The following is a 24,557-nucleotide window of genomic DNA, read 5'->3' on the forward strand; positions in this document are numbered from 1 at the left end:
CTGAAATTTTTTTCTACTGAGTTTGTGAGTCACTATACTCTTCCTCTTTGTTAGTGTTAGATGTAACAAAACTCAAAGTAATACAAACACTTCATTTTTAATTTACAAAATGGCTATTTCAATTATATTGTTTTTATTCGTATGCCTAGTGCCCGTATTAGTTCAATCACCCTCTCTTCAATTCAGATTCAATTGACATTAAAAATGCTTTTAAACTTAGAATATCGTGGACAACACCTACAAATATATTGATTAATTTACAAAGGATCGAGAGTGTATTGAATCAATTTAGTTAAAATGCTTAAGGAATTAAGAATTGAATAATTTAATCACTATTAAGACTAATTAGTGGATTAAAAATAAGGTAGAATAATCTTGAGTCAAAAGGTTTTAGTCATCAAGAAAATTATTTTTACGAGTGAAATATTCATAAAAATCATCAACACTGTCACCTAACTATTGGTCTCAATATCTTTTTACCATTTCAAGCGAAAAAATCATAAAAAGAAGATAGCGATGAATAGTCAAACTACTCTCCATTTCTCGAATCTTATTAAATATTTCAAAATATTTTCTTGACTGTATTTGATATTAACGTTGAGGCTTCAATCACTTTTTCCCTTTGATATTCTCTTTCCAGTTATGTTCATCATCTTCTATGAGTTAGACGCCTCAATAAGAAAATATTTGTTTTGATGAGATCTTTGCATATTCGATATGTATTTGATTTTTCAAATACTTTCTCCATATATATAAACTATGTCTATTGAGGCTTGATCTTCTTTAGACTTTTTCCGCAGGTTCATCTTCTCTTTCCTATTAGATATTGAATTAGGAAAGTTCAAATGTGTCTTTAATGCAGTTTCTTCTCTTCAAGAATCTTCTTTGTTAGACATTCAATAAGAAAATATTTATTTTAATGACATCTTTGCATCTTTCTTCATATATAAAATTTTTTCTATTATAATCTATAAGTCTTTGTTGAATTTTGAATACGTTTATTTTTTCACCCAAAAGACAAAAATATATTTTCACATAAAGTATAAAGGCGTCACACATCCCCTTAATATGTTCGAAAAAATTCATTTCAAAATATAATGATCCAAAAAAATCCATTTAAAAAAAAAATCTTACTTTTGAAGTTCTTATGAAAATTCCAAAAAACTTATTCCAGAAGATTTCCAAAACAAATAATGCAGAAATCACTTTTATAAAGGATAGAATAATCATTTGAAAATTTATAGAAGTTTGAAAGAAAAAACTATAAATATTTCTAGTACAAAAGCCACTAAAATAAAGAAGAAAAAAAAAGGCCGTTCAAGGCAAGGATTCATATTATTCAGCCCAATAATTAATTATAGGTAGAAAACCAATGTCAAGCATAAAATTAGTTTCTGTCACATTATTGTCTTACAATATCTAATTACAAAGGACATGAAATTTCGGAGACCCAAATACTACAAAGATAGAGAATATGGTATTCTATGCTACATCAACAGTTTCTATCAATCATGCTAATCTGGGTTAAAATCAGCTGTTCTAGAAAAAAAGCTCATGTACATTCCCAACGGTTTCTAAATCTATTTCTTCCTGGAACACATCAGCCTCTACACTTAATTTACATATAATCACAGTGGATCTAGTATGATACAGTTTACTCAGCTCAGTTTGGCTGTCTTTCCGCTCTAACCAATGAGCATTTTTCACCATCATTGTATATAACGCGTAGTCAAGACTTATCTGAATGCTTGCTGAGCTCTTTATCGGCAAAGTGAAGAAGTCTTCTTAGTCTTAGAACCATGTCACAGTGGAAGGGAAGCGCTGTTCGCCGCTCTAAGTATGTGGGGCTCACTGTCATCCAAGACAAGGCATGAAGCTCTGCTGCAATAGACTCCAGAACCAAGTGGGTCTCAATTTCAAAATCTTTAGCTTCCCAGCTTAAACTTCTACCAACTTGCTTGTTAATTCCTCGGACAACTTTCTCTTGGGGGATGTTAGTACCTCCATAATAATCAATGAGGCTCACTGAAAGTATAGAGGGCCATTCTTCTTTTAGGTTGCTTCTGTAGTCCTTCCTCATGGAAGGTACTGCTTTTGAAACCACAAATCCAGTAGAGAGAGGAAGAGCAGAACCCTTGCTGTGAAGCAGATGAGCCAATGGTGGTGACTCTGCTGTGAGGCACGTGGGGAGTTGAAGAACTGTTGGAGGAAGAAATCGCATGCTGGGAGAAGGAATTAGAATGTATGCAGAAGACGTAGAACCAAGAGACTTCACTGGAGTGAAACCTTCGATGTAACCTGAAATAGACAAACCGGCACCCCTTTCAGTTCCCTCTCCAAAAAGTTTTTGCTAACAATACATACATGATTTACTTAATTATGAATATCCAATTATGAGCTAGCATTAGAAAAAAATTAAAATTGTGTATCTTAGTAGCTTTGTGAAATACTAATTTCATTTTCCAATGCCAATATATGTACAAGTACAACTTTTATCCAGAAATCCTAACTTGAGACTAATGCTGAAGAATACTCGTCTGAATTTCCTTTATTGCCAAAACAGGGTGCAATGCAACTTTAAGAAATGCAATCATTGTCATGAATGTGTAGCCACAGTTTGTAAAACATTCTTTTGGAGGAAAAATAGTGGTGCAAATTGTTTATGTGGACACCCTTAGGATTACCTAAAATGATTTCGATGAAATAATAAGTTGAAAGCTTTTCTTGAATTCGAGCTTGAGATTGAAGACCTCAAGTCCTTAAAATATTTTTGGGGATTGAGGTTGCAAGATCAAAGAAAGGAATTGTTGTGTCAAAGAGAGTATATTCCAGATCTTCTCAAAGAAATTGAGATGATTGGTTTCTAGCACGAAGAAATTCCTATAGATCCTAATAAAAAGCTTGGAAGTGAAGACAAACGTGTTAGTGATACCACCCAATACCAAAAATTACAAGGAATGTTAGTGATTCATATTGAGCTCACTACATGAACATCTTGTGGAAGACAACAGAATTTTAAGGTAATAAAAAGTTCTCTGAGCAGGGGACTCTTTTTCTTAGAAAATTGGGCAGCAAGGCTTATAATAAAATCGAAGTGTTCATGGATGCAGACACCTAGATCCATGAGTGACCAAAAGTCAACATCTGGCTATTGTCCTTCTCTTCAGGGAAATTTGGTTACTTGGAAAAGCAACACAAAATGTGGCCAATAGCGCAGAAGTTAAAATATAGCACAGTGGCACAAAGAGTTAGTGAAATTTTATAGATAAAAAGAAGGTATAATTACCTTTTTGGTCCCAATAGTAAATTTGGTTGTGATTTTTAAAAAAAAATCAATTTTGAACTCAAGTTTTTTTTAAAAAGTATGCAATTTGGTCCCTTCTGTTAAATTTGCATGAATAAAATTAAATGATGATGATGTGACACAATTATGCACAAGTGGACTCCACGTGTAATCCATCAACCTGCTCTTCCCCTTATCTATTCTCCCCAATCAAGCCTAATCTTCATCATCACCAGTTAACACCGTTCATGCAAATTTATAAGGGACTAAATTGCATATATAAAAAAAATTAAGACAATTGTTTTTTAAAAACCACTAGACCAAATTAACTATTGAACCTTAATGTAGGAACCAAAAAGATAATTATACCATTCTGTTCCGAGAAATTTGGTTACTTGGAAAAGCAAAACAAAATGTGGCCGGTAGCACAGAAGTTAAAATATGGCGGAATGGCACAAAGAGCTAGTGAAATTTTATAGCTAAAAAGGAATTCTACAAGAGTTACAACTTCTTACAACTCTTCCCATGAAGTTGTACAATTATAACAAGGCTACAATCAATATTTCTCAGAACATTGTTATACCTTATCAGCGCATGCATGTCGAAATTGATAGACATTTTAAGAAAGAGAAGGCGAACATACATATCACTTGTTCCTACTTCATAGCAAGTTGAATACATTTTTACAAAAGGATTTCTTAGACCTAATTTTGAGCTCTGTATAAGCAAGTTGGACACCTATGTACGTGTTTTTATTTTAAAACTAAATTTCAAAAAAGGATTCTAGAAGAAGTTAGTTAAGATCAATCAACATACATATTCAAATCTGGTTTGATTTTATTCTCCTTTATTTTCTACCCTATCTTTATATTTATTTTGTAATCAGGATGGTTAGGATGTCACTTAGCCTACAAAAATAATTTCTTATTTGGGTTAATGTAATTTGTGTTAACGTAATTTCTTAGCCTATAATTTCTAATGTAATTTGGGTTAATATACAAAAATAAAGATTTTTTCTTCTAAAATTACTTACACAAATATCTATCAATTTGACAGGTTAAAGAATTTAAAATTATTAGATAAGATTGGACTCACGTTTTATTACTTTATTCTGTTAGATATGAATCAAACTAAATATTTTGATTGTTATCTATAACTATTATTAATGAAAAAGATTCTTCTTTGTAACCGCTTTTTTAGTGAATACATCATGTTACCCTTGTGAATACAACTCATCTTATTAATTTTATTATTTGTAAAAAAATTACCTAACCATTACTAACAAGGACTTTTGTAACCGCTTTTTTACGTGTATACATTTGTAACCGTTTATGTTTTATTTTAATAATTATTATAATGTTTAATATTTTCAATTATATATTTTTTATTTTTAATTATCATAAAAAAGAGGACACACATGTGCTCAAGGACATGCCTTTCCACTAGGACTTTATAATTAGGATATGACATAACACTCTCACATACCTATAGTGTGGGTTACTAGATCTAGGTAAGGGTATCTATGTATTATTAACAAGACACTAACATCGACACTAAATTTGCTATCCATGCAGGATTGGGCCTGTGGAGAGGTATGCTTATGTCAAAACCGTGCCGCTAATTATGTATTTTAGGAAGCTTTTTATTTTATCCTTGCTATAATTCTATTCTTTATTTCAGGTGTATCTTGCTATTGATATTAGGATTATGTATTCAAAAACAATCCCATAATTACAGGAATTTGTTTCCTTAGAATTAGCTCTTATTTCCTAAATTAACCAGCAGGCTTATGTATTTATAGGTCCAATGGCCTCATTATTAAAACACAAAATATATTATTCTTTCTAAATTTGAGAGTTTACAAATGAGTATTGGGACAAATACTATAATACCCTATCCAAACCCTGTCTATTAACAACGAAATTATTATTAGACGTTTGTGTGTTTTTTGGTCTGTGAAGGTTTCTGATAGTTTTCTGTCAGGCCGTAACAGCTGACAGTTGACATCAGCTTATATAAATATATACCCCTGTATTTCCTTCAGTAATTGTAACATTTATTATAATCACAAGTTCAGTTTCTGTTGCAAAATTTTCAGAATCTAGTATCATCTTTCTCTCCTATATTTTCTCTTTCATTTTCTCATATCATCTATTCTTGTGCATCCACTCATCATCCATCAGAAACACCTCTCACGAATGCAATTTAACAAATAACAATAGAAATTGAAATAATTGTAGTACAGATAACTTACTAGGAGTGGAGGAATCTGCTGGGAGAACTAGTTGTAACGTATGGTCCATGGAAACTGCAACAAAACTAATGCTTTGTGCCCAATGAAGCAAACACCTTGAATTGTCAACCATAGAATGTCCACCCATAAGCTGCTTTCTTGCAGCAGGTTGCCCTAAATTACCTTTCATAAAACCAGTGGATTTGGTATGGGGGCTGTACAAGGGACTAGGTGAAGAAGGAAGAGTTCGTTCTGGGATCAAACTCATGTCTGGTTGTTGCAAAGAAGAACCATTACTAGTTGCAGACAACCCGTCAGACATAGATTTCCGCAATTGCAGAGGCCATCTCTTCATCTCAGATACACCGACGGAATAAATGGCTTTCTGCCACTCTGTTTGAAAAAAATCAAGGTAAAAATGCATGTATAGAGGTAGATGTAAGATGCAAATGTTAGCGTAGCTTCTCAATCTAAAGTGGCGTAAATATAAAGCTAATACAATTGCTGTGACATTGCTTCACACAAATTAGATGGAGGCTTTTGCACAATACTGCTATATGTCCATCCGTTGCACATGGCAGTAACTGAAGCTATCAAAAACTATACGGGCCAAACTAAATTTCAATGGACCTGGTTTTAAACATTAGGATTTATATTGAGAATGCCTTGGGTATAATGATACGTATATGTACTAGAATTTGAAGAAATTACCCACTAACTGCTTCATAACCCCTCAAATAAAACCAACACTGGGTACTTGACAATAATTATCAGATAAATAACCATTTTGGTTCTTGAATGAGTAAACAAATGACAATTTAGTCTCTAAAAAGAATTAATAATTTGACTAAAACAAATGAAACAATAAATTCTGTTAAGTTTTGTAGAAACATTTGTCATTAAGCTATAATGTATAAGGAGCAATTTGACACTAAGTTGTATTTTTTTGAGAACCAACTTGACCTTAAATTGTAAAATTCAGGGACCAATTTGTCATTAAGTTGTTCAATAGGATGTAAATGTCCCACTTTTTACACATATAAGGACTAAATCGTAATTTCCAAGCTTCTTGTTTCTGATTTACACATTCAAGAACCAAAATGTTCATTTATCCAACAACTCTCACCTTGCAGTCACAACTGACACCAATATGAGTATAGGTTTGGCCAATATCAGGACATTTTTATACACACCAGTATGTAACAGTGTGAATCAGCCACTATCTTTAGTACTGCATAAGTGTCTTTCCAGAAAATTACAATGCATGTCCAAGCCAATGTCATCAGCCATGTCCTTTTATATGAGGGGAAAAGGTTATTCTGAAAGATAAGTAGTGAGTGAATATAGTATTTATTAAAGGAAAAGAAAGAATAGGGTAAATCCCTTGTGTATATTGAATACATAGGGTTATGTTTATATAGGAAAAAGAAACATATGGGCTAAGCCCATTACATAAATATGAGATATCTAACAATATCTATAATATCTCATAATATCAAATAATATCTAATTATATCTAATAATATCTAACAGTATTAAAAGAACAGTTATTCAACTATCTCTAGGACAGTTGATTGTTAGCAAAGTAGTTAAGCCAGTTACACAACTGATTATAGGCTGTTCACAGCTGTACTGATCATGTAAATACTTCAATGTGTAACCTTTGATCACTAAGAAATAAGATTAGCCTATTTTTCTTCCTCAAATCTCTCTCTTACTTTTAACACTCAGCCATGGTTATTAAAATCTCGAGTCAACTACGAGTTTACGATCCCACACCCTCGAACCTACTTAACTTGCATGTAGAATCGTGTTTTAGTAGGCTTGTGTAAACTCCAGCAAACTCGCTCAAACTCGTGTAAACACAAGTTTAGTGTCGATTCAATGAGCTGAGTTGGACATTAGAAAAAATGCAAAAAACAATACTAGGATTTTGTTTCTAGGTCATGATTTATGCCAAATGCACCTAGGAAACAATTTCATGGTTCACTGGTTCTCTAGCAAGTTTTTTGTCTGTTTTGGGTGTTTATGTTGTGTTATCCTATCACATGAACCCTAAACCCTAAACCACAGATCTCTCTTGGCGTCTTTCTCATCTCCGTTCAGTTTTGTGTTTTAGTCTTGGACACTTTACTATCTCACTGCTCTCCCATTTCCTTTCTCGTGTCCAGTTACATAGATATGGTCGGTGCAAGCTACAAATTAGTGGGTTGGGGTCATATTAGGGCTTTAGGTTTTTTACTCCTCTCGCTATTTTGGATGGTTGGATCTCAGTTTAAGTCCAACAACTTCTTTTTTAAAGCATAATATATAATATAATTAACTAGAGTAATGATAAAAGGATAATAATATTAGAAAGATATAAAAAATATATATAATATGATAAACTAATGATAATAATATTACAATAAAAAATATAAAAGTTATTTAGCATCATATAATATTATTATGTTATTTATAGGTATTTTATTATATATTTTATCCAAAGTAAACTCTTATGAGTTTATGAAGATCGTATGATGAGTTTAAGTAAACTCGCAGAGTTTGACAACCTTACACTCTACATGTCTAAATTATGTCAACGCAATGACATTTTGTGGATTAGCCATGTCCAAAATCTGATGTGCAAATAATATAACAACCCACAGAATAAGAGGCAAAGACAGAAACCTTACCAAGATACTCAAGCTCATAAAAACCTCCAATGCGTGCTATCACAAAATCTCGAGGCTTTGCAAGGCCAGGGTCACAAGATTGAATAATCAGACAGCCTTGCTGAAGAATTTGAACAAATAGGCACTGCAGACCCTTTGTGTCCTGCCTACTGCTTATTCCACCAAAGGGGAAAATATTACAGTCCAGCAATTCTCCCCTTGAATCTGTCCAGATGCATACAAGCCAACGCCAGTCCTCTGTCCATCCATAGCAACAATGTAGGCTTGGAGGAGTCTTCAGATCAGACCCAGATCCATCAGCGCTTGAAGCAGACTCTACACTTCCTGTTGTACTTGTACTCTGTACATAGTTACCACTACTGTCATCTACCAATGCCTTGGAAGATTCTGAAGTGGGGCTACCAATAACTGAAATACCATTGTCAAGTGAACCTGGTTCTGCCAGAATAAAAAGGGGTTCAAACATGTAACGTATTTCATCATGGAGAAAAATATCCCCAGTTCTACTTGGATCACAGTTTAACCCCCCAGTCCTTGTTGGCTGCCAAGAATTATCCCAAGTACCAGGCCTCAAGCTAGCATCAATGTCACCCTCTCTTGGAAGAGAGTGTCCTGCCATTCGAGGACCAACACAGTCTTTCCACATGCCAGAGATGGGAGAAGGCAGTTGCGTCAAAACAGAATGAGATCTTCCAGAAAATGCAGACTGAGCAAAATCACTAGAGATTCCACGCGAAATTCGACGAGCCTTGCAGTAAACAGTAAAAGCAGTCTCTTTTAAAATGACAAGTTCGCTGACAGATGGGCTAGTGACTCTGAAAATGGCATCCACAGTAACAATCTGCAAGACCAATTTTGGAATACTAAACCCAGAAAGCACAAGGATATTAGATGGAGAAGCCTCGTCAACAGTAGCTAAGCCGCTTAAAGCCTTCACAACCTGGCTATGCAAGCTAGATTTCCTCTCTCTATCCAACTGTTGGACTACTGATCCAATCGCAACAGAAGATTCAATTACAGTTTGCAAAATTGCAGTGGGATCAGGAAATGGGCACACCACATAGATTACCTAAAGGTAAGGGGGGTAAAGATGAGATCAAAAGTACCAATGCACATAGATCTACATTACAAATTAGAGAAATATGCTATAAGAAAACTATTTCCTGTAATGAACAGTGCCAAGCCATCAATGCTCCAAATAATCAAGTTATTAAAGCCTCATCATAATTTTGTCTGATTAGATCGTAGAGAACATAATAACCATTCAATCTACAAAATTTTGCAAATAAACAAGTGACGTACCAAGCACGAACTGTTACTTCCTTCGCTGGGGTTTGTAGAAAAGCAAGAGCCAATTTTCAAACCTCTAAGTGCCTTAGAAAGAGACTTGAGATAACTAGTCATGTCCCAACCATTTGATAATGATAAAAAATAATCACTCACTGAACCAACAAGAGATGCATTACTGCTCTCAATCTTCATTGATTGGGGGCAGTCAAGTAAAACAAAACCACAAGATGACAACTTCGAAGACTCTATCTCCATCTGATTCCCCAAGCCTTGAGGTGAATGAGTACCTAGCTTGCATGTCTCATACACTGAAAAGAATAAAAGCAAAATAAAACTAAAAGAAGAAACCAATCCAAAAAATCAGAGTGAAGGGTGAAACTTAAATCAGCAGTCACAATGCATAAAGTCTACAAGCATAGAAGCTCTGGCACAGCAACCAGCTATTGTTACATTCAATTAGTGCAACAAACAGGAAAGACCAGAAACACAATCCTCAAAGCACTTCAAATAGTCACTACATCCATAAAAAATATGACTTTTATTTCAAAAGAAACAGGATTCAACAACTCTGGTTTCTCCATACTTTCTTCCAACCCTTTTACTGTCATTAATACATGATAAATAATTTGATATGATAAATAATTTGATACAAATACAAAATTTGTTAAACCAAAATATACCATAATATGTATCAAATATGCAATTTGTAAACATCATCAAATAGTCTCCATAGATTAATTGAAGCATAATTAACACTATTTACCTGTTCCTAGTTGTTGAAAAAAATCAGCAGCAGCAGAAGTAAGGGGATCAATGTCAGGGCATACAACATGATACGTAATCTACAACCAACAACTCATCACGATATTAGTGAAAGCATGTTCTTAAGCTCATTACCCATTGGGTAATTAGGTCGGGATATATGGTAGAGAAGGTTCAATTAATAACAGCAGCAATTGGTGATAATGAACTTACAGGTTTCTGTAGAGCATAGGGCTCTAGAGGAGCTTTTTCCCAATGCTGCAAGGAGTTTGCTGATGTCTTCAGCCAATCATCCTGATACCTGTTGAAGATGCTTTGTATGAATGGTTAACTAAATAACAAAGTTTACAGTACCAGATGTATCTTATCATGTTCAATATATGATGGACAGTATACCAGCAAATAAACAAGTGATTAATATATTGGGTTATTTTTAGCACTTAAAAGTAAAGAACTGAAATTGTTTACAGCCAAATACCATTAGATATCAACCAGTGTCTATTTTTATACATAAATAAATACAAACATCCCCCGTAATAATAGGGATTACTATTGAACTGAATTAAAAACTATTCACATATATTGATTTAAGTGTTCAATTTCTAAAAATTTAATGACATTCAACGTTATGAATTGTGGAACATGACCGAAAGACAATAATCTGCTATATCAAATAGCGGATAGCATTGTTGGTATATAGCAGAAATGACATAATAGTTGAAAATATATAGTATATATCAATTATACATGTTTACAAAATGAAGTTGAATGGAAATAAACATAAAACAAAAAAAATTGCCATTATATTGGCTAAAAAATTGGCTAAAGACCTGCCAGAGATAACAAGAGGATGTAGGATGCATGATACAACCACAACAATGATAGTGGCTGCAATAGCAAACAGAGTCGCAATCATGGCTTTGATAAATTCCACTATGCAATAGCACTATAGCACCACTCTAGTAGGTGATGAAACTGTATTCAACATACACAATGGCTTAGATAAAGCTGAGTAAAGCTTGTTCCTTTTCCAAACAAACAAAACAAGCCTTAAAGAACAATGAGTCAGTTGAGTTTCATATATCCTAGATACACAAAAACCAGTGCAACATGTTCACACCAAGTGGAATCTAAGGAAGGTAGATGTAAGAAGCATTATGTCCTGCGAGCAAAGAGGCTGTTTCCAGGACTTCAATGCGAGAACTCTAGGTTATAAGACAGCAACCTTATCATTTTAACCTGATTTTCCTTGTATGAGTGTTCACACATTGAAGTCTAAGGGTCTGTTTGGTTTAAGGAACAGAGAGAAGAGGGGAGGAAGATGTGGGGGGGAGGGGGAGGGGGGGCGAAGGGTAGTAGCTGATAAGTACCCAAGCACTTGGAGAACTCACCCTCAAAAGAGAGCTACCAAGGGGGAGAACCAAGCACTAAAATACTTCACCAAGCATCCATACTATTAGATGTGTGACTTGGGCATCCCATAATACCTATGCTCAATGCAGTCAAAATCGCAATTTCATACATGGAATTGCATGAAAAAGGCATAAGTTGTATGTATACTATCACTACACAGTTCAAATATAAATACAGCAAAAAGGCCTTTTATTAAATCCTGGTTTGGGGATAGATACAATATACCATATCCAAACACTACCCATTGTTATCCATGCCAAACACTTTTCAGTTTGTCATTCTCCCTTAGTTATTTGTATAAAGTCATGCCTCTGCTGTATGTTCAAATTAAGCTTAACCCAAATCACCATTTATTATCTTGTCATATGATATGAACAACCCTATGCAGCACCAAAATCATCTAAACTATTAAATTCACTCAAATACTATAAAAAGGCTTGAACCCCAGGCAATCATGTATTAACTTACTTCTCTTTAAGCACATATGACAAAAAGAATACATACCCTACAAGTATAGAAGGAAATGGAAGAGCAATGAGCGTAGGTTTAAGCCGGGCACATGTTTGCTGCTCTGACTCTGTATTACATAAATCGTGGCCAGACCTCCTTTGAGAAGTCTCATCCCCCTTAGCACCATCCATGATGTTGGAAACTGCACTAGCAATCAAATTGTATTAGCATCATAAACAAAAAACTCCCATCACAATGTAAACACAAACTTTTACCCTTTATGCTAGAAGATCCACCAACAGATGATTGGGATGGACTCATTGGTTCTGAAGAATCTCTACATTCATTATTGGTTGATTCAACAGAGACTCCCTCAACTATGCTTCCAGTATCAACCAATGGATTGCATCCTTTGCACCAATCAGTTATAGATAATGGCCCTTCCAAATTGGAAAAGGCAGATTTCAAAGCTGTTTTTATGTCAGACTGCAGCAAACTGATGACAGTGGATGCATGAACCTGAGAATTCGAATGACTTGAATATAAGTATAAAAATTGGAGCGGAAACCAATCAATAACCCCATTGACCATTATTAACCTAAAGTTCTAAAATACGCAACCCCATGTGATTACATCAAATATAAAAAAACAACTCTATAAAACTAAAATATTAAGAATATTATGTGAAGGAGTCAATATAAAAACAGAAAAGAAAACTGAGATGATATATTTCATAAGAGGATCAACATCTTATCTCATTAGAAATAGGAGCATTTAATGATTACTATTTTTCAAGTAACTTAGTCTGTTTAGCTGAGGTCCATGGATTATGTATCTTAAGGATGTAGTGATATTTTAATTGTTCTCTTGAAATAACAGTAATTATTTATTACCTTTCTAATAATAATAACCATTATTCCTATTATTATAAATATTACAGTAAAAAGCTTGAATTTACCAGAAACACCATTTCAAATATTACACTTCTTAGAATGTGAGTTTAAGTCAAACTCAACTCTCAACCGGTATGTAAGTTGGAAATTGCCCACACTTACATAGTTTTTTTAAGATTTATCTCTAACTGATGCGAGATAGGGGTGGTTTCCTAAATCTCCCCCTCACACCCAACACTATTGGGCTTGGTGCGTGGATGATATGATGAGTAACCCTTTCAATGGATTTAGGATAGTCTATGATACACTTAGAATATGGGTTTATACTTAACTCAATCCTTCAAAATCAATTTGTAGGGGAAGATTGCCACCCTCAAGTACTTCTTTTAGGCTCTACCTCTAATACTAACAAGAGTAAAAGCTTACATCAGCAGAAAGTGGATCTACTAAGTCCAAGCCAGCAATGTCTAGCGAATGAGAAGAGGCAAGGGTCCCCCCACAGCCAGCATGAACCATGGAAGGGCCACAACAGAATCCACGCCTCCATTGTTCTTGCATTGCAAGTAAACCATAAGGACCATCACCACAATCTGCATCCAAGGCCAGATCAACAAAGGAAATAGCTTGTTGGACAAGCAAAGCAATCCCATCAAGGAGCTCCTGAAGCGGTTTCCTTTGACCATAAGAAAGAATACCTTCTTCATTGAAAGAATTATGTGAAAAAGAAGGACCAACTTCCATGTTAGGTGAATTTGAAGGTTTTACAACTTTTGAAGCTCCTAATGTGCGCCAAACACCAACAGGGGCATTCAGATGACCATCAAGCATTCCTCCATCAATATCACCTGCAATACGAATTGGTATATTTTCTTTCTTCTTCACATCATACTTCCCAGATATGTTGTCTGTTGTTGTACTTGGTTCACTAGGAAGCTGATTAAAAAATGAAACCCCAGTTGACCTACTGAAACCAACAGGCATTAGGTTACCTGAAGATAAGAGAACATGACGTAATCTGCACACGGAAGCTTGCAACATAACACATGTGATATCAGTTGCCAACAAAGTTTTTGCAGATAGAAGAGCATGCTCTGGTTCATGTGTGCCTTCAGCTGTCTTCCTAAGGGAAGACTTGACAATAGCATTAGAACCAATGTTTGAAAGTGACAGTATCCCGTCAGATTTAGCAATGCTATTATCATTACATACAACAGGATTTTTATCATTTTTTTCTTTCCTACTTTCCACAAATGTATAGTAATGTTTTGAGTGGAGACTTGTCCCAGAATCATGTTTTCCAGAACCTGTTTTTGTATTGAAAGACATTCCATTCTTCCCCTCCGATCCTTCGGTGCAAGGAGAAGAGGGTGGTGCTGCACCATATAAGTAATTGTTTGAGCTTGAATTGGAACTCTCTGCTTTACGACATTTTGGAAAATATGGGCTTCTGAATAAGGTCGTGGACAGCTCATAGGTAGGGGTCTCAACAGCACCAAATTCAGGAGCAAATGTCATCATTGCTTCAGCTTTCATTATATGATCAAACTCCCTGGTATACAACATTTGAGTTTGATTGGTTGGACCCAAAGACATAGAGTTATTTAAGTTATCTTGACTTTTGTTAAGACATTCCTCCACAGATGTTGAAGGAGGGGGATTAAAGCTCTCAAAGGAAGGAAACCCAACAGGCAAAAGTATTTGATCTGGAACATCTATCACACCACCTGGACTGCTGTTGACATCTCCATAATCCGGGGAAGAAAACATAAGTGCCTGAGATTCTGCTGTTCCTGGGGGCTGTCAGAAAAATGATCACACATTAAGAAACTGGTATATAAGACCAAGAAGCAAAGAAAAAGAACAATAATATTAAATAAAGAGAGGGAGCATAAAAATTTGAAGTACTCAGGAGTTAAGAAAAAAATTATGAGTAAACACTGGAAAGTATTATAATCTAGAAATCAAACAAATCTTACATCAAAATTTTAATTTCAAAATGAATCATCAAGATACAAATGAAACAAAATTCATAACATGACTCAGACACATGTAAGAAAAGATGAGACAAGGCATAATAAATTAGGAAAACACCTTACTTTCCCAAACAAAGACAATAGAAGTTAGAACAAACTATACATCCTCATTAATGCAATAAGGATCTTCAAACCCCCTTTATAACCGAGGAGGTCCATATTGTGTTTGTCGTAAAGCATACAAATCAAAAAGTGTAGTGGGTACTGTATTTATTTTTATTCATACAAGAATCAAACTTATACTGTTCCAATATATAAACTGCTAAAACAAACAAAATGCATAATTATAGAGGAGTAGAGTAGCACATAATCTTTTGGATGTCTAATTTACAATTGAAGTGTTTAAATGTGTAAAGCACGTGTTTAGTAATGGAATTCACAACTCAATGGCTCATAGTAAAACTAAGGATTATGTAGTTTTATTCATACAAGAATAAAACTTATACTGTTCCGATATATAAACTGCTAGAACAAACAAAATGCATAATTATAGAGTAGCACATAACCTATTTGGATGTCTAATTTACAATTGAAGTGTTTAAATGTGTAATGCACCTGTTTAGTAATGGAAGTCACGCCTTAATGGCTCATAGTAAAACTAAGGATTTTAGAGCAGAAAAAAGTGGAAATCAAAACCAGGAATCCTCTGAAAATTGCAGTATTAATATTCAGATACCTCTCCAAAAGGCAAGACGTCGTTTTCAAAGAAGTCACCAAAATCACCAAATTCTGATAGGAGGGCTTGAATATCCATTTCCATGCCCCTATCATCATCATCCCAGTCCCAGTAAGACCCAATTGGCTCATTTCCCACTCCTGTAATGGCTGAATTGTTCACTTCCACGGAACCAAAATCAGACATATAAGTATCCTGCACGGGAATGTTTGCAGCTGTACTTAATGACTCTGTCACCCCTGTTCGAGACCTCTTAGAGCCCTGCAGAGAAATAAAAGAAACTATTATGCTTTGCACAAAAAATAGGATCAAGCAAACATGAAATTAAAAACACTCCTTACTGCAAAATAATATTTTTTGATTAAGTATTTTTAAAATGTATTAAGTTAGCCCGCTTCATGTGCATACAATTTAGCAAGTTAGGTTGTGAAGAGAGAAGCATGTGTATCACTATGTTGCAAGGGTACTGAAAACTGGCGTTTTACATTTGAATATGAAATGTGGAAGTGCATATATATCATGTCAGGTACCTAATGGTAACTGCACTGACCAGTATTAGTGAATCATGCATGCAACACATTACATTTAGCAAAATATTACACCACCTTGCTTTTTCATAATCCAATAAAATATCACAACTGCTTTCATCCCAAACAAAACAATGGAGGGAATTTTTAGCAACTAGCTTTAATAGTTTAGGCAGAAGTACAGGGACTAAATTTTTATGACACTGCAGTTTATTCTATTATTTTATTCATTTGTGTTAAAGGGTGGTGTTCACATATTCAAGGAGGTCAATAGGCTTGACAACTGATATGGGATAAGATTCAGCAATTTGTTCCTCTATGGTTTTTAAGAGGACCTCGTAGATATACATAGTGATTGGGTAGCTTTGTTAAATTGGTTTTCTTCTCTTTGCTGCATTTTTTTACTTTTGAAAGATCAAATATCTTCAAAGTTCTTTCTAATTTTCTTTTACTCATATTGATAAACTTTCTTCAGGAATAAAAAAAATTCAATTATATTTTCAAATATAAATAATGATATACCAATTTGGGGCCATCACTTTCCAGTTGATCAGCAGAAGACACCATAGACTGTCTACACGTTAAAGAATCAGCATCTGCCTCCAGTTCACTTGGTCCCGTAGTCTTGTAATCACTATCACTAGAACTGGCACTTAAGCTACTAATACTGCTACTATTGCTATTGCTACTACTATCATAACTATTTTGCGTACGGGCTCTGTTGATTTCAGTCCAAGGATCCTCACAACAATCAATATTACCAGCACTGCAGAAGGCAGAAGAAAAATGTAAGGCTTTAACTAAAACTAGAACAAATGTACTCAAACATATTTATGTGCAAAAGAAATTAACCAATAAATTATAAGGAATAAGTTTTGAAGAGGAATAGAAGTGAGATAAGGTTTATGGAAAAAACCTATTGTCAACATTTTGTTTTTGTTTAGAAAAAAATTAAAACAAAAAATAGAAGTACAACTTTTGACAATAGAGACAATAAGATAGGTACCAATAACAAAAGTTGTAGACACAACAAGAAATATGACTTTTTTTTAAAAAAGTAACCCACTGCCTAGTTGCTGTATGCTACACAGACAGTCGTCAGTACAAGACAGAAGTAGCACAGGATTCACAATTAAACTTTATAATAATCAAAGATATAAGAATCAAGAAACATCTCGGGCAAAAACATGCATAAATGCAAAGAGTGATAGAGAGAACACAAACCAGTGAATTAAGGAAGAGGAACCGGGAAGAGATGGTCCCATCCAATTCTGCAGCCAAAATCTGTATGTTTTGCATTAAAAGATAAGTCAGAGGCCTCTTCTATGAATGGAAGTATAACGGTTCATATGACAGGACAATCACAATGCACACATCACATATTCATGGGACAAAAATAAATTTGTTACACCTAAAGTGACAGCATTAACTGCAGTTTAGGAGGAACCACTTAATAGAGTAAAAATATGTGCAAAAATAATTGTGTAGAGGTGAAAACAAGTAAAGATTATTGTACTGCACAAGAAACAAAGGAGCACATTGAAAACAGACAAAAAAGTTCAAAACACAGTTTACATACTTAGAGGTTACATATATGGAACACAATGCTCACTACTGCTATTCAAGTGGAAACAGAGTACTGTTGCTAAATACCATGATAGTGAACCACACCAACATGAGAATTTGGGAGCAGGGAGGCTTTGCTCTACTTTTCTCCAGCCGCAATTATTTACCACTCTTGTTCAATACAATGTACTATACTATTTGGTGCAAATATTAAGAGCATAACACCAGTATGGTTGAGGAGATTTGTTTTCTATGTAGCTGTTTGGATATGATTCAGAAAGATCACCCTCCATTGGGAGTCAAGCATGCAGTCTTTTCAAAGAGGTTCCCCAAATAGATAGAGGGATTGGGCAATTTTGCCTCCTTCACATTTTTTTCTTGCTTTAATGTTCCTTTCATTTTCATGTGCATGATCCCTTATTTTCAAATTTCCTTACACTAACTAATAAACTTTTTATTTAAATTAAACATTGAATTATTATAAGAGCAAAAATCAAGCAGGGAAACCAGCTACACTTGATAAAAGAAAGGGGGAACATAAAGTACGATAACATAGAAGCATATGTTGCGGATAAAAATACCTTCTCAAGGAAGACCTAGCTAATGATGTTTGTAAAACTGGCACGAGCACTGCCTCAGCTGGATACAAAAATGTTTTCTCATAATCTGACAAGTGATCTGCTGATCCCTTGTGATCACTTCGTCCTGTAATAGGAGATTCAGCAACATGAAGTGTGGGTAAATTCCTGGCACTAGTTCTGTTTGGCTGCAACGAGTTGTCAGTTCCAGATCTAGGGAAGCCCAGACTTACTTCAACATAACAATTTTGCCCCCTCAGCTGGCAACCAACACCCTGGGAAACATTATATGGTAGACCTATAATTCCATTGGACACCCTAAATTTGGTAGAACTGCTATTAGAAATAGAAAGAAAAAAAAAGGAAAAAAAAGAAGGAATTCCGTCATGGGTGATATCTTGATATATCAAATGTCTATATACAAAAGGGTATGAAAGGGACCTGAAATAGCTTTGCTTGACAAGATCACTTGGAGAACAACCAGTCAAGCTGCCACGAATTCCATGAGGAGAAACAATCACTGCAACAAAAATGTAAAAGTAAAATCAAATGGTGCCAAGGAAAGCCACCTAGAGAATGAAGATGAAGTTTGGATATTGCTAGTATCCCTTAGAAATGACTTCGAACCAACAAAATTTTATGTGCACAGAGCATGCCAACCTGGAAGTCTACATGCAGACTCCGTCGAATGTTTTAATACTTTTTCCAGATCACTCGTGGTAAGCATCCGGATATGCCTGATACAAAGGAGTGAAAATAATACCTAAGTATTCCAATGTTAGATAAAATATTGACAATAAGAGAAATAGAACCATCTTACTTTGAGGACACTATGACATGTATGAAGATGGCTTCCTCAGTTGCAGCAAAGGCAAATTCAACTGCAGGTTGTCCTCTTCTGGATGTATGAGAAATATGCAATAGCAAATTCAAATTATAATATACTATAAATAGAAGAGAGCAGGGTCATGGTCAGAAAGCATTTAACAAGCTAGATTACACACTACCTAAAAATTACACTGTTCAGTCAACCAGATTTGGTGGGATTTCGGATTTAGCAATTTCAAGGTTAACAAAACATGAGTAACTGAAGGTGTCAAGAAAGGTGTTGAAGGCTTACGAGGATCATTCACCGTGGTTTCAGGCTTATCCAAGCTCTAATACCATCTTGAAAATTGATAAAGAGATATTTGAGAGAAACTGAAGAAAATTTTAGTGACAGTTAAATGACTGTTCTGATTACAAAATTTTCTATTTATATATTATTGAAAAGCTACCTAACTGATTGATTTGTAACAAAATGCAGGTATAACAGCTATCAAGGAAACTGACTGGACTAAGTTATATTACAACAAATCTAAATATAGCGATTAGCGAAACATACCTGAACAGTTCTTCGCTTTGAAATTGATGAAACTTCGAAAATACATCTCCAAATCTCATGTAATATAACCCAAGCAAAGCCCTGTCATATTCAATAAGATAAAATGGCAGATGAGATCAATATTAAATTCACTTTTAACTATTGAGAGGAAAGAAAAAACCTTTCTATACGATTCCTCAAAGCCTGAGAGAGAGCAGCGGCAACCTCTTCTGAATCGCCAGGAGCCAACCAAAGCCCAGAAGCAACAACTTTTATAAAAACAAAATCCAATGTAAAGATACAATCAGTAAACACAAGTGGGAAAATTCCATCCAATAATCATTGAAGGGAATGTATATAACCACTACAAGGGTTCAGTTATACATGATACCTCTTAATCTGGATACTGCTGGCTGAGCAGACTCAACAACTGATGAATGACGCCCCGGAAGAAAAAGCCACAGCTTAATCTTTTCATCTGATTGTTAAATATAGAAGGAAGGAATTTCACAATCATTTGGAAGACTTAAAAGGTTGAATGTTTGGAAAACTCGAAAGTGTAAAACAAAGAAAAAATAAGGCCATGTTAATTATTTTCACCTCATGATAGGAAAGAAAACAGTGACAGAAGAAAAGTAGCAAAATGACAAGTATATCCTTATTTCATTTATATTTGTTACATTGTAAGGTTTAAATGTCAGTCAAGTATTTAACATGATTACATATATTCTTCTCATTTTTTCTTTATATTGAAACATAAAACAGCAACAACAAAGCCTTGTCCCACTAAATAAGGTAGAGGCATCACATGACACCATCAAGCCAAGCTTGATTAAAGATTGAACCTTCAAAGATATTATTTACCATAAGACCCCTTTTTTAAAAAAAAAATCGCCAATGTCCTTCTTGGTCCCTCTCTCCTTTCTACAAAAATAACAACAAAGTAAATCTATCATCCTCACTAGTGTTTCCAATGGTTTTCTTTGTACAAGTCCAAATCACCGTGACAATTTTTCTGTCACCTTTTCCTTAATTTGTATTACATCAATATCCCTTTGTTTGTAGACAATCATTAAGTATCCCAACCTTTTTTGTGTGGCTATACATTCATCTTAACATTCTAATGTGTGTTACTCTCACCCTTTCTTTTTTGTTGTCCCTAAAGAGTCAAACATTCACTACCATAGACATATAACAACACAAAAGATAACATCTAAACAATAAAGAGAAAATTGTTTTTCCTTTTATTCTTTTGTTCTTATTTTTTCTCCCACTCCAAACAAAGTGTTAGGTAACTAGAAATGGGTAACCATTTCCACCTTTCCTTCTTGTAAAAAGACACATAATTGAAGATGATCACAAAAACAAAAACACTAAGTTGACAGTCTACTAGCATGTGTTGTTTTTTCTGTTTTAAATGAAATTCAATGTCAATCCTATAATTTTTATCTGTCAGGTTTAAGTTCTTGGAAAGTGTGAAATTTTATACAAACACACTACCTGGATTATGCAAGCCCTGGGATGGATCCCAAGGTCCAACAAAGGAATTTGTCCATGTGCCGAGAAATCCCTCCTTCTGCAGTTGCAGATGTGATGAAAGCACCAGTAAATTTGCGACATCCTTTTGGTCCACTTTTACACTGTTCGAAGGCAGCCTCGATATTATTAAACCAAGGAATCAAAACAAAAGAAAATGCATTCAATCTAACCTTTTGTCAGGTAGAGGGTTCAGGTCCGGTTCATGAGGAAGAAACTGGAACCATGATATTTGATGCAGACTTCCCTGTACAATTTTCCAACAATATACACACACACATAAGAATACATACAAGCAATTCATAACAGAAGTGAAGCAGCTACAGCTATGGATATATTATTTTATGGTAAAAGTTAACCAAAGCACATCTTGAGTTATATCCTTTAGTTCCCAATTATAATATCGATGTTATTCTTTGAAATGAAAGATTTGACCTAGAGATCTCTGACTATGCCAACAGGTTCCTTTATTATTATTTGACATCTCTCCCACAAAAGCAACAAGTTTTAACTTGGTTATTTTATGGAAAAGGTGCTAAACCTGAGGTAGATATACGTCCATGCCACTGATTGATAAAATTGAGCAACTAAACACACAAAAAATAGTTAGCCTAGCATTCGAAAAAGCCTTTTCATCTTGTTTTACTAATGGTGATCAAAGGAAAATAAATCCCTATACATAAGTTGAGTTTTGGAGCAGGTGATTCACTAGTCCAAGCAATATCAACATAATTATAAGCCTGTGCTGGCAGATACTGATACTGGCCATCCATTGTGGAAGGGGACTAAAGCATGTAAACATTTGCGTTTCAGCACAAAGATTCTTTGCAGTTATGGTTAAAAAAAATCTCCAGTCAACCGTTGTAATGCTTATTGGAAAAACCACGATTGCAGTATTGGATCAAATACGGAAGAAAGAACGAGCTAAAGTAAAAGCTGGTCGTGTTAAAGCCTCCCGCTTAAACATATAGAACATGTCTAGAATGAAATTATATACGTTCACATATCAAGACTACTTCTAAAAAGAGGGATTATGTGATAATTTGCAATACTTTTTAGTACTTAAACAAGTTAAAACTTATTCAAGATACGAGCACAGCACAAAGAACAAAAACAGCTTACGGGTAAAGATAAAAGAAAATAAATCACGTTAACAAAAGTGAGAAGTAAAAAACTTACGATTTTGAAAACATTTGTCCACATAACTGGAATACTGTTATGAAGGATTCGGTGAATTGAATTAGGGTTTGGCTGCAAATGAGATACGGCGAATCTGTTTATGTTTGGCTCAGACTCCGACCTCATAAAAATAGGACGAGGGTTTATGAATCGTTTACGTGCTTCTGGTCCTGCACAAACCAACCAAAAAAGCACCCCATGTTTGAAATTTCCGAATCTGATTCAGATTGCACCGCTGATTCCACCGAGTTTTTCTTTTGCGCAGGGGTGAAAAATATAATTTAATAACCAAACAATAAAATCCACTATTAAAAAATACCATGTATAAGAAATCATTCTTCAACCCGTTGTAAAAAAACTGTGATTTTTAATTAGACCCAGCGGAGATAGACAGAACAATATTAAGCTTAATTTAGTATTTTGAAATAATTTTTATTTCTATGATTGAAATATATTAATTTATTTAAAATAATTTATAACTTTAAGGATGTATATTTGAGTGTACACTTTTTTATGTCATATTTTATTTCTATAATTTTTTTCTCTTACCAATTTATTTACACTAAATAACTACATATTCCCACAGTATAATACACAATTATTTATTATGTAATTGCTATTATTATTTTCTAATATAAGTCCCTTTTTTATCTAATATATAATAAAATATCTAATATGTTTATTTTATCCTCCTATAAATAATGATATTATAAATATTATTCTTTATCTACTATACTATCAGATATTTACAAAAATATTTCGATAATTTTCTTTAAATGCATGTTTATTTATATCTAAATAAATTTTTCGTATATATATAATTATATTTAATAAATATATATTCATAAAATCTTTTAAGTGTATTATTGTACTGTTTGACATGTTATTTGTGTCAATAAATATGTTATTTTCCACAGTATAAAATTTAGTCGGTCATTTTTCTCTTAGTAAAAGTAATATATATATATATATATATATATATATATATATATACTAACAAGTAACTTGTTATATAGAATTAAATTCGATCACGTGTTTTTTTTCTATTTTTTATTAGTAAAGAATAAATAAAATAAAAATAGGGTTGTCTGAACTCTTATACAAATAATCTTAACCCAAACTTCTTATCCCCAACTAGTTGGATCTCACATACATTACAACACATTAATACCATAATAAGATACAAGAGCCCATCAATATATAATTACAACAACCTTCCTCAAGACAAGACACAAAAGTACTACAACTAAACTCAGTTTTTGCCAGCAAATAAAAGTAAACCAAATATCCAAACATCAAATTCATCAAACCAACCCTGCAATGAGGATATAAAAGCCAACAAATATGCACAAAACACACCACGTCTTTCAAATCTAGACAAATCTTTAAACAATAATCATTAAACATCAGTCTTTCAAATATCTCATATAACATAAAGGTTGCAAACACCAATCCGAATAGGATAAATCAACAAATTTTTTTTTTACCGTAACCCAAGACAAAAATCTTCAAATCGACCCGGTTAGGAAAAAACAAAAGTCAAGAAAACCTGCACAAAATACACCACAACGGTCAAACCTGGACAAAACATTAAACATAAATTATCAAACATCAATCTCTCAAATATTTTATACAACAAAGAAGTTTCAAATACCAATCTAAATAAGAAAAAAGAGTCTATTTTTCTTTTACCATAATCCAATACCAAATATTATTTTGTGTCGCAATAAAAACTTCAAGACGAAAGAATTTGAGAAATACATAACTTAAATATTAAAAAATAAATTCAAGACAATAAAGATATTTCAAAATTATTTAAAATTGATAATTCAACCACCTTAACTTGTTATCATTTTTAAACTTTTTTGCAAAATACTATTATGCAATAAATAATACAAATAATTTTGAAGTAATTATCTAAATATATAAATATATCAAATTTTTTATTTCTCTTACTTTTGAAATATATATAAATATATTAATTTATATCATTATTAATTAGTCCCGATTTCGTCTAACTATTTTTAATATATTGATATAGTTTTCTATTAATTAACCATGACATTGTTAAATAAGTGACACTGTAGTTGATTATATGTT

The 24,557-nt window shown here is 33.8% G+C and overlaps 1 protein-coding gene across 4 annotated transcripts; it reads right to left on the reverse strand.

Moving 5' to 3' along the window:
• Window positions 1-1,375: 1,375 nt before the first annotated feature.
• GCT (RNA polymerase II transcription mediator) lies at window positions 1,376-22,754 on the reverse strand. Of its 4 annotated transcripts, XR_016515678.1 has the most exons (23): window positions 22,458-22,754; window positions 21,452-21,525; window positions 21,243-21,382; window positions 20,134-20,220; window positions 19,924-20,011; window positions 19,764-19,844; window positions 19,200-19,277; window positions 19,040-19,116; window positions 18,821-18,899; window positions 18,383-18,712; window positions 17,460-17,519; window positions 16,758-17,001; window positions 15,709-15,969; window positions 13,426-14,796; window positions 12,382-12,625; window positions 12,161-12,308; window positions 10,457-10,544; window positions 10,245-10,323; window positions 9,494-9,789; window positions 8,192-9,260; window positions 6,643-6,835; window positions 5,538-5,909; window positions 1,376-2,298 (listed from the first exon to the last, which is right to left on the reverse strand). XR_016515678.1 is itself a non-coding variant. In XM_068618469.2 (22 exons), the coding sequence occupies exons 1-22, from the start codon at window positions 22,581-22,583 to the stop codon at window positions 1,730-1,732; spliced, it is 5,946 nt and encodes a 1,981-aa protein (XP_068474570.2). In that variant the 5' UTR covers window positions 22,584-22,754; the 3' UTR covers window positions 1,376-1,729. The 4 variants fall into 4 exon arrangements, 3 of the variants coding, with proteins under 3 accessions (XP_068474570.2, XP_068474568.2, XP_068474569.2); XM_068618469.2 differs by lacking the exon at window positions 6,643-6,835 and having other exon boundaries at window positions 18,383-18,697; XM_068618467.2 differs by lacking the exon at window positions 6,643-6,835.
• Between the last annotated feature and the right edge of the window lie 1,803 nt (window positions 22,755-24,557).

The sequence above is a fragment of the Phaseolus vulgaris genome, chromosome 1 (assembly GCF_051622355.1).
Source record: "Phaseolus vulgaris cultivar YP4 chromosome 1, ASM5162235v1, whole genome shotgun sequence".
NCBI classification, from domain to species: Eukaryota; Viridiplantae; Streptophyta; class Magnoliopsida; order Fabales; family Fabaceae; genus Phaseolus; species Phaseolus vulgaris.